The 12,974-nt window shown below is 39.6% G+C and overlaps 2 protein-coding genes, 1 long non-coding RNA gene and 1 pseudogene across 3 annotated transcripts; 3 read left to right on the forward strand and 1 right to left on the reverse strand.

Annotated features, from left to right (window-relative positions):
• Positions 1-1,745: 1,745 nt before the first annotated feature.
• On the forward strand, positions 1,746-3,610 carry LOC131299522 (disease resistance protein RGA2-like). Its single transcript, XM_058325112.1, has 3 exons — positions 1,746-2,227; positions 3,095-3,277; positions 3,382-3,610. The coding sequence occupies exons 1-3, from the start codon at positions 1,746-1,748 to the stop codon at positions 3,608-3,610; spliced, it is 894 nt and encodes a 297-aa protein (XP_058181095.1).
• Positions 3,611-5,256: 1,646 nt separating this feature from the next.
• LOC131299928 (uncharacterized) lies at positions 5,257-6,227 on the forward strand. The gene is made up of 3 exons (XR_009190820.1): positions 5,257-5,359; positions 5,450-5,801; positions 5,936-6,227. It is a non-coding gene; the product is annotated as an uncharacterized LOC131299928 (long non-coding RNA).
• Positions 6,228-8,513: 2,286 nt separating this feature from the next.
• On the reverse strand, positions 8,514-8,653 carry LOC131302197 (U4 spliceosomal RNA; annotated as a pseudogene).
• A 1,434-nt stretch (positions 8,654-10,087) lies between these two features.
• Positions 10,088-12,974, forward strand: LOC131299523 (dimethylnonatriene synthase-like). Its single transcript, XM_058325114.1, has 3 exons — positions 10,088-10,274; positions 10,463-11,376; positions 12,270-12,974. Exons 1-3 carry the CDS (start codon positions 10,088-10,090, stop codon positions 12,894-12,896), a joined length of 1,728 nt encoding a protein of 575 aa, XP_058181097.1. The 3' UTR covers positions 12,897-12,974.

The following is a 12,974-nucleotide window of genomic DNA, read 5'->3' on the forward strand; positions in this document are numbered from 1 at the left end:
ATAGAAGAAGCACTTCGGGGTATGTCTTTATGCTAGGTTCAGGGGCTGTTTCATGGTCATCAAAGAAGCAGCCAATCGTCACTTTATCAACCACTGAGGCTGAATTTGTTGCTGCCACTTCATGTGTCTGTCAAGCAATATGGTTGAAGAAAATTCTTGAAGAGCTTTATTTCAAGAGGCAAGGTGCTATTACAATTTTCTGTGACAATAGCTCTGCAATCAAACTCTCCAAGAATCCAGTTCTACATGGAAGAAGCAAACATATTGACGTGAAGTTTCACTTCTTAAGAGACCACACCAAGGATGGAACTATTGATCTGATCTTTTGCAAAAGTGAAGATCAAGTTGCAGATATTATGACCAAACCCCTCAAGTTGGGAATGTTCATGAAGCTGCGGAGCTAACTCAGTGTTTGTTCAATGGAGAATCCAATTTGACGGAGAGAGCTGCAAGGTTACTCGGCAACAAGCAAGCTGAGAGGGACGACACGCTACCGGAAGGGCTGGGCAGGTGAAGAACTCTTTCTAAACTGAATGTCAGTAGAGCACTCAGTTTAAGGGAGGGTGTTAAGTTTTTGGTTTTATTTTGTAATTTGAATAAGTCTTTGATTGTACTAGTCTTTAGGAGGTTGTTGCTTTACCAGATTTATAGGAGTCTTAGTAGTGGGATAATCTGTTTCGATTCAGTTCCTTGTTTTCTGGTACAACTGTTAGTTGGTTCCTAAATTAGTGGTATGCTAGTTCATGTAATCTTCTATTTAAGTTGTTGGGTCTTATGAATAAATTGTACGTTCAATTTTCAGCTTCTTTTCTTCCTGTCATAAGTTATAACAATTATTCAGTTGGAAACTGATTTTCGCGTTCCACTTTTTATTATGAACAAAGTGGAGCACCATCAGTAAAAAGTAGAGCCCAAATATCAATTTTCTATTCAGTTTTCCTTCCTACCTCTAATTGAACCACTGTCCCCTTGCCCCTTTTCAGTATTTGTTTTTTTTTTTTTATAGTATCTCAAAATATTAGTCACATTATGCGCACGTCAACAAATTTTGTGAACAACCAATTCCAACGTCAGGACAAAGTCTTGTATGAACTGACTCAAGAAAATCATCAACAACTCCTAGGAGGGTTCATGCCTAAATCTTAATTGGAGACAAACTTTTAGGTCTTTGAAATTGAACGGTCTTTCCTAGCTTACAAACTATTAGGCGATTTTCACCTGTAGTTATTTCAACACACAAAATGTCACCAAACTCAAAAGAACAAGTCCTCTCTCTGAAACCAGGTGGTGAAAAGAGTCGAGTGTGCTGGAGTGGCAATGTGACATTGGTGAGTGCAAGAATAGAGATTAGGCTTTTCTTCTCGGTTTGGAACTTGGAGAAAGAAATGGAAAATAGGGAAAGTTAAAGAGAAGTTGGAGAAAAAGTTTAATTTGTGTTTGAAATTTTACTTGCTCTTTCCTTAAGAACTAACCAAGGGAAGGGAATTTGTTAAACTTTCTCTTCCTTTCTTCGTATCTCCCCTAGTTCCAAACAGAGCAGCCCTTTGTTCTATACGATTCCCTTCTCTTTGGAGTATTCTCTATGCTAATTCTTGTCCCAGAAGAGAAGAAAAAATATGGATGTGTCTGTTCACAACTCTTATGCTTAGGTAATTCTGGACTACTTGATTACCCTTGTGAACCAGCAGATTAGCCTAGCATGGAGTTTCAAGGGAAACCTCAAAAAGCTCCATCAAAGCTTAACAATGACTCAAGCTCTGTTAAGTGAAGCTGAGAATCGAAGAATAACATCAGAACCCTTGACAGTGTGGCTAGAGCGCCTCAATGCTGTAACCAGCGATGCCGAGAATCTACTGGATGAGTTGAAGTACGAATACAATCGAAGGAAGTGTGAGGTACAAAACCGAATGAGAAACAAGGTACGTGAATTCTTCTCCCTCGAAAAAAATCAAATCGCACTTGGTCTCGTGATGGCTAACAAGGTCAACACTATCAACTCGTTGTTAGATGATATTTGCAATAGCGCAAAAGACATTGGACTTACACCCGCAGATCACCTCATAGGCACTAGTGGCGTTGAACCTAGGGAACTCAGGCGGACTGTACCCTATATTGATGATTTGATAGTTGTGGGGAGGGATGTTGATGTCTCAAAAGTGATAGGCATGTTGCTCCGTTCTGATGTGGAAGAAGATTTATCTGTCATTGCCATTATAAGAATGGCCGGGTTAGGGAAAACAACCCTTGCTTAGCTAGTTTACAATCATGAGGAGGTTGTGAGAAATTTCGGGGATGAGAGAATGTGGATTTGTGTGTCTGATAATTTCAAAGTTGAAAGGCTGTTGAATGAGTTGATTGAATCTCTTACTGGAAACAAATCAGAGAAACAAAACGTTCAAGGACTAAAGAAATAGCTTGGAGAAAAACTAAATGGCAAAAAGTATTTGCTAATTGCTAGTGTTAGATGATGCTTGCTAGAGTTAGATGATGTTTGGAATAAAAGTGAAAGCGAATGGGAGTGCATGAGAAATTCTTTGCTAGGAATAGGTGGCTCCAAGGGAAGCAAAATTATAGTCACAAACCGTGACATGGATGTAGTATCAACCATGCAAAAAATATCTCCCTGTCTTTCTCATCGTTTGCCCAGACTACCACTTAAGGATAGTATGACCCTGTTTAGGAAAAAGGCATTTGTAAATGGAGGGCCAAGAGAAACTCAATCTTTGTTGTGTATTGGTACAAGAATGGTAGAGAAATGTCAGGGTGTGCCCTTAGCAATAAACACACTAGGAGGCGTATTGTGGACTAAGAAGTACGAAAGTTAATGGGAGTCTATCGAGAAGAGTGGATTATGGAGTTCACTTGGTAATAGAAATGGAATCCTACCAGTATTAAGGCTTAGTTTCGGTGACTTACCATCACCATCTTTAAAGCATTGTTTTGCTTATTGTTCTGTTTTTCCGAAGGACAAAACCATAAGAAAGGATGAGTTGATTCAGCTCTGGATGGCGCTAGGTTATCTTCTGCCTCTTTCAGGAACAAATTGGGAAGTGGAAGATGTAGGTAATGAAAATTTTAATATCTTGTTGCGCAGGTCAATGTTTCAAGAAGTTAAATTGGATATGTACAATAATATTAGAAGTTGTAAGATGCATGATCTTATGCATGATCTTGCTCTAAGTGTCTCGGAGGGTGATTGTTTGGCTTTGGAGGCTAGTGAGATGAAGGATCATCCCGAGGTTAAACATCTATGGTTATGTCTCGGGGAAGAAACAAGGTTGCAAATTTCAAAAGAAAATGTTGGAAGACTAAGAACACTATTTTTAACTGGGCTCTCCCCATAAACACAGAAGATGTCAAATGTATACTGGCTTTGAGTAGAGTAAAATCTGGTGCCAAAGAGTTTCCGACTTCAATATCCAAATTCATACATTTGAAATATCTTAACTTCTCCAAGTCTTTTTTAAAAAAAGTGCCAGATTATATTACTAAGTTCTACAATTTGGAAACACTCAGATTGCCATCTGTCGCAGAGTTTCCTGAAAAATTCCACAAATTGGTTAGCTTGAAACATCTTTGTATGGGTGATAGCAACTTTTGTAAAATTTGACTTCCTTGCGGACACTAACTTTCTTTGTCGTGGGTGAGGATAAAGGCCACAAAATTGAGCTGGAATGCTGACGCAAGTTAAGAGGTAAATTAAAAATTTACCACCTCCAACGCGTGAAAAATAGCGAAGAAGCAAAAACAGCAAATATGTTGGGAAAACCAAACATCCAAGAGTTGGCGTACCACTGGTGGCGTAGGGGGATTACGGAATCAGGCGTTGAGCATGAAGAAGTGTTGGAAGGACTTCAACCGCACAAAAACCTTAGGGGATTAATTCTTTCAGGTTTTGGAGGACTAAGGTTTGCGTCGTGGATGCAAACAAGAGATGCTCGGTCACTTCAAAATTTGGTGAGATTCAAATTGCATGAGTGCAGACTTTGTGAGCAAGTCCCACCACTCGGACACCTTCCACATCTTGAAATTGTTGAACTGGATGGCCTTCATAATCTGAAGCGTATTGGTTCTGAATTTTATGGATCAGGTGCAGGCATTCACACTAATACTACCGGTGGGGCAGCAGCAGCAGCAGCAGGGGCTGTTTTTCCAGCATTGAGAAAACTTGCTCTTTGTAATATGATGAACCTAGGAGAATGGTCAGAAATATCATCGTTGATCGCTGGTGCCATGAGTATGAAGGAGTTCTTTCCTAGCCTTCTCCAAGTGCCCCCGGTTAATAACCATTCCAGGTAATTCGTTATCCATTGAGAGGATAAAGATCTCATCCTTGACACGTTTAGTTGATTTGCCCCTTGAAAGATCATATAACCTGACGCATAGGCCCTCCTTGAACATATTGACAGATCAGGATTCGGAAAATATTATAACTTTAGTTGAAGATCTGCTTGAAAAAAGCTGCAAAATCCTAAGATGTCTGGAAATACGGGGATTGAATAAGCTGTGTTATTTTCCACCCCAGTTACTAAACCTAACGTCTCTGGAGAAGTTAGTGATAGATGGTTGCTACAACCTAAGGTCTTTTTGTGAAGACACGGAAGCAGCAGTATTCAACTGCCTAAAGTCTCTTAAAGAGCTCCACATTTCTTCTTGCCTTCAGTTGATAATGGCAGACTCAGATGGATTGCGCAGCCTCACATCCCTTCAGGATCTGACAATCCAAAAGAGCCCAGGATTGGCAAGTTGTTGGGGGGAGGGGCTGTTCTGCCTTAGCAGCCTTCAAAGTTTGGTGGTAGGTGGATTCTCAAGTGCTGATGCTGCAAATGTGAAGTTTGCCCAACCGTGCCCCTTCATCTCCCTGGAGTCTCTATATTTACAGGATGACAAAGAGCTCAAGCATCTGCCTCATCAACTTCAGCATCTCATTGCCTTGAAAGAGTTGCAAATTACAGATTTCATGGAGTTGGAAGCTCTCCCGGATTGGTTGGGTAACCTTTGATCTCTTCAATCATTAACCCTTTGGAGTTGCCCTAACCTGATGAGTTTGCCCTCACTGGAAGCAATTCAACGCCTCACCAGTTTACAAAATTTGATTGTACGCGGTTGTCCCCTTTTAAAGAAACAATTCAAAAGTGGCGAAGAGGGGCTCAAGATCGCTAATATTCCTTGTGTCCGAATACGAGGTACATTATTTTGGGAGTTGCTTATTTTCATGGTTCCTAAACTTGGAGGATGTCGTCAAACCTAGTTTATTTTGCATTAATTTTCAAGCTTACAGATTGATAGATACTGCCATGAGCTGAACTGAACCATACATTTCATGAGGATAAAGCATGAATAGTCCCCTGTCAATCAGGTAATTTCTCATTCTGCATTTTTCTTTAAATTGCATTTTTTTTTGGACTAACATCTCTGTTCAATGTTAATAATCAGTTCTATTTTATAGGTTTTGATCTTACACATCAAGCCATTTTGATGAGATGATGTCTACCTCCGGTGACGATCAAAGAAGAGCAGCCCTGAGTCGTGACAGCATTTGAAGTAACTCTGTGCAAGAAAGAAGGTTTCAAGTAGTAAATGTGCCACAAATTAGTTGTGCTTTTTTTTCCAAATCAATTTCTAATGGGGTTTTTTTTCCAGATTCTTTGAGGCGCTGAGCGAAATGTGGAATCTGAGGCACCAATGCAAGAAATATTCTCAGAGGTCTGATTGTTATATACTTTTTTCCAACTCTTGCTCTACACAAAGGTCCGAATGATCGTCTCTGCTTTCGGATGTCAACATTTCTCCACACAAAGGTCCGAATGATCAACTCTGGTTTCAGATGTTTTTCTTTATTCATGAATATTTTTTTGATCGGCATTTATTCATTGATCTTTCCTTTAAAATTGTTTAAGAATCTTTGCGTACTGGTTTGTCGCGAATTTCCTAGACTCATAACGCTGGGATGTGAGCGGTTTGCTGATTGGAATGAAACTTATGGGCAGCTCAAAAGTGAAGCTATTGCTCATGGACTTCAATGCCTAATCCCCGTTAGCAGCAAAAGCGAATAATTCATGTTAGCTGAGTCGCTGAAGTGAACTACTAACTACGTATTTGTTAGCCAACTATGTACCAGACGACAAGGTAACAATCCATGCTTGATGCTTCAAATACTGCAGAGGAATCCACAGGAGTACTAAGGAAAGCTGAAAGTGAATACAAAGGCCACCGCTCATTGCTAATGATAGGACTTCGTCGTTTGATTGAACCTGATTGCTTCAAGTCACTGTTGACTGACTTTATGAAGTATATAAATAATGTTCTGCATAATGTGAAGTATGTAAGGCAGAAGTTTTTTGGTGCAAATTGGGTACCACAACGGGTACCGCAACAACATGCATCCGAGCCGTCCAAATATGTTTTGGACGGCCCAAATCTAACCACTCTCTCTCTCTCTCCTCTCCTGAACACTCTTCGCTCTCTTCTTTCTCTCTCTCCAAAATTCTGGCCATCCAAAACATGTTTGGACGGCTCGGATGCGCGCTTGGATATAGCGTATACTATACCCAATTTGCACCCAAAAATTTCTCTTAAGTCCAGATAAAATGCTCAAGGAGCCATGTAAAACTATGAACTTGGACACAGGTTTTATGACCTAATGGAGAACAACGTGAAATGATTCGACTCGCGGAGAGGCATGAAGATTATTGATTTCTATGTGGAACCTGAGTCCCTGCAGTGAGATGAAAGCATTGTATTTGCAGCCCCCAACACGACGTTGTTTTGGAGGTGGTTTGGCCAATCCATAAATGCAACAAAACTACACCTTCTTGAGACCCCTAATCCCCCAAAATATGACGCCTAGAACTTCCCCCCTCCCCTCCCCGTCCCAACCCCCCCCTCCCCCCCAAAAAAAAAAAAAAAATTAAAAATTAAAAATTAAAAATTCACGATGCTTTAGGGCTGACACCACTCCTGCTACCAGTTCTGTAAATCACAAGGCCCCTTCCCTTCCAATAAACGAAATTTTAAAGGCTTGCCTACAAAGATACATTGGGCAGACGAAATCGCTTCCATCATCTCGTTTGGGTTATTACATGTTTACATTCTCTAGAGTTATCGATTTTTTTTTTTTTTGTAGTGATTGAGACAGAAGAACCTTATATAACATATCCTCTCCTCTCTTTTTTTTTGGGCACTACATTCGCCTGGTATATTCTTTTTGATTTCTATTATTTTTTGCAAAGATAAAATTTTGAAATTACTAGCATGCTCACATTTACGAAATGGTTCTTCACACGATTGGAAGCCAAACGAAGACGAAAAGATCAAGCATAGTATATTCATTTCGTCAATTGATGACAACTATCAACAAATGAGATTTGAGAATTTCAGACTTACTGCAAAAAATAAAAAATAAAAATAAATATTGAGATTTTAGACTTCTAAGTATTCTATCATACTCGGTTTCTTGTACCCATTAACAAAGGAAACAAGTATTCTAGCCCATTTGGTATACCAAACCTCATTTGACTTTTCTAAATTAAGTTTCAAAATCACATCAACAGGATTTTGGTTTCCAAATATCTTGTCTTCCGTACAAAAATATCTATAGACCTTATGTCATTTGACCAAAATCACGAGTTACATGTAGGCTTCGTTTGTTTCAATATAAAATCTTTTGTAATAAAAAATATTTTCCATGTAAATGATTTTACGTGATAGTAATATTTTGCACAACTATCATTTCTGCTGTTTGGTTCTATTTAGCATGGTTCCTTGGCTTCTCTCTCTAGGATCTGTTTGTTTGAGCGTAAAATATTTTCTAGTATTTTTGGTGTTTGGTTGCATAAATTGTAAGAAAATATGTTTTACACGTAAAATATTTTCCTCCAACGAAAGGAAAATGACTTTTCCTGAAAAGCTGCACAAGTCATTTTCCAAATTGGGATCATGACGCCTTCCTTACCTATCTTCCCGGGCAAGAATCACGACTTATGTGCCACATTAATTTTGTCTATTTCCAAAGTTGAAATCCTGATGCATAAAGAACACACTCACTCACACACACACACACACACACACACTCTCTCTCTCTCTCTCTCTCTCTCTCTCTCTCTCTCTCTCTCTCTCCAACTTTAGGGATTGGACTTCGGCTCATTTGATGTACTGTCCAACTTTTTGTTGGATTTCTCTTTTCTTCTTCCCGCTTTTTAATAAAATTTTGCCTATCAAAAAAAACTGTCTAGCAAAAGAGCTGGGCAATTTTCAAAAAATACAATGGAAGACCATTGAAGAATCACATATTTTAGAAATAATCCATTAAGAAAGTATGCGCTTTGATTGCAAGACAAGGTTGAATCGATCTGGTCTAAAATGCTTCTTATGATTTTGTAGTTAATTCTTCTTCTTCTTCTTTCCCCATTCTTCGAGTCTCATCTTAGAAAGGTTTGGATATATGAAAAAACAAAAAAACATCCACTTGTTTTGCTTAATTAGAAAATTATGAAGTTATCTTCATTTGCCGGTAAGATTACATATTGAAATTCTCAACGGCCAAGGGGTGAACCCGAGGCCGAAGAGGGGGTTTGGAAATAGTTTTCAATCAGCAATAGACGCGCCTTGGTTATTACCTCACTAGCTGCGTCATTGCCCCAAGCGCGAGGAATATGGTGGTTGATCTGGTACTTTTTGAAAACAAACCTGACACCAAAAGAAATGTAAAACACCTAAAATATCATTCCAAAGAGTTTCAAGTTTTGGATTTATTTCTCAAATATGTCACTCGTTAAGATTAGGAGAAGTACTACAAATTAGGGGGAGAAGCAAGCTGACAAGCATTCGAAGGCAAGAAGAGCTAGATATATTAAGAACGAGATAGGGGAGAGGGCCACCCCATTCAATCCTTCTCATGCCTATTATGGACTAGATAAGTCTGCTCTTCAAAAAATCCTTACAGGGGCTTTTCTCTAACTTCCAGAATTAGTCGAAATACTCGTAAACTGACATAGACACTTAATAAAAAAAAAAAGGAGGGGGGCGGGGGGGGGGGGGGGGGGGACACAAACTCCACGCAAAGCAAGAGCACCACATTTAAGAAACTAAGTGGGGTCAGAGCTAGTGACCTCACTTGCGTGCTATTGGCTCCAAATAGCAAGTATAAATCACCACCCTAACCACTACCATCATCAACTCCCAATGGAGGCCCCTACTTGTGTTGTTCAAGCCTTAACATGGCTAGCTTTAGAGCATCCCCAATGGGGATGTATTTTAGAAGGGGATGGATAGTTATTTTAGATGTAAAAAGTGGTTAAAAGTTAGTTGGATGTAAAATAGAATCCACCACTATCCAATGGTGAGATGTAAAAAAAGGATGGATAATTAACTAACTTTTTCTCTTCCTTAATTTTCCTCAACTTTTTTAACCCTAATTTAAGTACTACTTCCGTTGAAAAATAATTTTGGTATCCGATAATTGAGGACTTAAAAAAAAAAATTATTTCGAAAAAAAAAATTACTTCCATCCCATTTTTTTTTTACTTCTCGACCATTTCAATTACATCATTTACTTCATCCATTTATTCCCATCAATTCTCAACCACATCATTACAAAATTGCTTCATCTTGATCAGAGTTGAACGATTTTTCTCTCGCACTATGAATTCCGTCTATCATAATTGATACACTATTTTTTTTGGAGGGTGTTTGTGAAGAATGGAGAATTTTTTTTTTGGTGTAAAATTCTATTTAAAACACACATTTATAGGCATGAAAAAAAAAAGACCAGCAAATTTTTTTTCATCAAAACATCCCTTGGGAAGCCAATGGTTGGATCCTAATAAATTAAAAAAAAAAAAAAAAAACCAACGGTCTAATGAAAGACCAGTTGGCTGAGATAAACCCAACCCAACTTTACCTTTCATCTATTCTTTCTCTCTCTCTCTCTCTCTCTCTCTCTCTACGAACACAACCAGAGCCCCCCACCCACCTGAACCAGACGACCCATCTCTCTCTCTCTGAAGCAGACCCCCTCCTCTCTCTCTCCGTCCGAAGATTGGCTCTCTCTCTCCAAAGATTGGGGAAATCTTGGCTGGGGAAATCGATGAGGGTTTCGGAAGGAGCACAGCCGGCAGAGATGGTGATCTCCGGACCTGCGCCGTCCATGGATCGTCAAGAATCGGGGTCGGAGACGGTGATCTCTGGACCTGAATCAGTTTTCAAGCTTCCGGCGTGTTCTTGCAATTCCGGCATGTTTTTGCAATTTCCGACTGACTTTCCGACGAGATTAGGTAACTCCGGCCCTCTAAAAATCTGTTACAATCAGTTGGTGATGACCTGTCCATTTATAGCTGCAGCCAAAAGGGGATGCAAATATACATCTCCCTTTCCATTTGTGCTATTTTACATCTCTGAAATTTCTATTTTACATCCCCATTGGAGCAATTTTTTTTACATCTGGGTGCTATTATAACTATAGCACCTGGTTTTACATCCCCATTGGGGATGCTCTTAATTGTCCTTTTCCATTACCTCACCACCACCCTCAGCCGCCGCCGCCGCCACAAACAAAAATATCCGCCTGGCCCCAAGCCATGGCCAATCATAGGGAACTTAAACTTAGTAGGTTCAGTTCCCCACCAATCCTTCCACTACTTATCCCAAAAATACGGCGAAATAATGCAACTCAAATTCGGCTCGTTCCCCATCGTCGTCATCTCTTCTCCCGAAATGGCGAAGGAAATCTTACAAACACATGACCAAACCTTTGCTTCTCGGCCCGCACTTGCAGCCGGCAAATACACAAGTTACAACTACTCTAACATGTCATGGGCCCCTTACGGGCCCTACTGGCGTCAAGCTCGAAGAATCTACCTCAGTGAGCTTTTCAGCCTGAAGCGAATCGACTCCTACGAGTACATTCGCAAGGAGGAAAGGCACGCTCTGATGTCGCGCCTTTACGCCCTCTCGGGAAAGGAAACTGTAATCAGGGAAGAATTGGTGCGTTTCACGCTAGCGAATATAACCAGAATGACATTGGGAGGAAAGTACTTTTACGTATCGGAATCAGATCGGTCTTTTTCAAAAGTAAAGCTGGAAGAACTGAAGGAGATGATGGAAGAATGGTTTTTGCTTAATGGGGTGTTCAATATCGGGGATTGGATACCATGGCTTAGTTTCTTGGATTTGCAGGGTTATGTGAAGAGGATGAAGGCTCTGCACAAGAAATTTGACAGGTTTCATGATATTGTGATAGCTGATCACAAGGCCAAGAGGGAAGCTGATAAGGATAATTTTGTGGCTAAGGATATGGTGGATGTTGTTTTGCAACTTGCTGATGATCCAAATCTTGAGGTTAAGCTAAATAGTGATGGTGTCAAGGGCTTATTACAGGTGCTTTTTTATTACTCTCTTAAATTCTTAATCTTTGAAGCCTAGCTAGTTCAAGTGAGATCATCCTTTGATATATCAATAATTTAAATCATTGGTTTTGGCCATTTACGGCTTTTTAGCTAGCCTTTTGATACCGTTGCACCTGATGTATTGTTGAGATGAAAAATCTCATGAGTATCGACAGATTCCTGTTACGTATTGATCGATCTGTTTCTGATTCGCGGACTGGTGCACGGCTGATACTCAACGATATGGATGATTTAAACAATTAAATATATATTTTTGAGTCCAAGATAATTTATTGAAAATCCACGATCGCTACAACTGATTCCTGTTATGTATTATTCGATACTCCCGACACCATTACACGACGACCGATAGGGTTATATTTCCCGAAACAGTTTTTTAAAAACCTTGAATTGAATACAATTTTGTTCACCCACTTATAAATATAGATGAATATTACTCACTCTATGTGAAGACAATACCATGCCCTACTTTCATGATTAAACCCATTTATTTTTTCAGAGCGTTTATTCTTTTACTTTAATCTTGCGAAAAATCAATTCAATTTCATAGAAAAAAAAAATTGAGCGCTTTTGATCACAGTTTTGATTGAGAACTATATTGTTGAATAATTCCATATCAAAAATTTAATGCTTTCGATCAAGTACTTACCATGTTCAATTCAGTTGTTTTTTGAAAGAGTAGCTGATAAAACAAACTCTTATCAAATAAACAGACTAGATAATCATAGCAAGGTTCGGTATGTGCTCCACAGAGACGATAACGTTTACTTCCTCCGTCTCTTTTTAAGTGTCCATATTTTGCAACGTTGGCAACCATCTCGATCTAATCGATTGAGAATCTCTTGCTTTCTTCACTAACTTCAGGACCCAATACTTGGCGGAACAGATACATCAGCAATGACTGTGGAATGGGCAATATCTGAGCTCCTAAAACAACCACAACTCGTCCGAAAAGCAACAGAAGAGCTAGACAGAGTCATTGGAAGAGATAGGTGGGTGCAAGAGGATGACATCCCAAACCTTCCCTACATTGGTGCAATAGTAAAGGAGACTTTAAGGGTTCACCCAGTTGGTACATTCCTTGCACCCCATTTATCCACCGAAGATTGCAAAATTGCAGGTTACGATATTCCCAAAGGAACTAATGTAATTGTAAACATATGGAGTATAGGCAGAGATCCTAGATATTGGGAGGCACCAGAAGAGTTCCAACCAGAGCGGTTTTTCGGGAAAAATATTGAGGTGACAGGGCACCATTTTGAGCTATTGCCTTTTGGTTCGGGCCGAAGGATGTGCCCTGGCTACCGGCTTGGACTAGTGTTGGTCCAGTCGATCTTGGCTAACTTGGTACATGGATTTAAGTGGGAATTACCTGATAATGTGAAGCCCGAAGATGTAGACATGGAGGAGGAATATGGACTGACTACGCATCGGAAGAACCCAATTGTTGCTGCCATTGAGCCTCGACTTTCTGCACACCTCTATATTTAGGCTCCGCTCTTCTAAACATAATTTTCTTCTTTGTGTTGTGTGTTTTGTTCGTTTTTTTGAATTTTTGTTAGATTTGCG

The sequence above is a fragment of the Rhododendron vialii genome, chromosome 9a (genome assembly GCF_030253575.1).
Source record: "Rhododendron vialii isolate Sample 1 chromosome 9a, ASM3025357v1".
Taxonomy (NCBI): domain Eukaryota; kingdom Viridiplantae; phylum Streptophyta; class Magnoliopsida; order Ericales; family Ericaceae; genus Rhododendron; species Rhododendron vialii.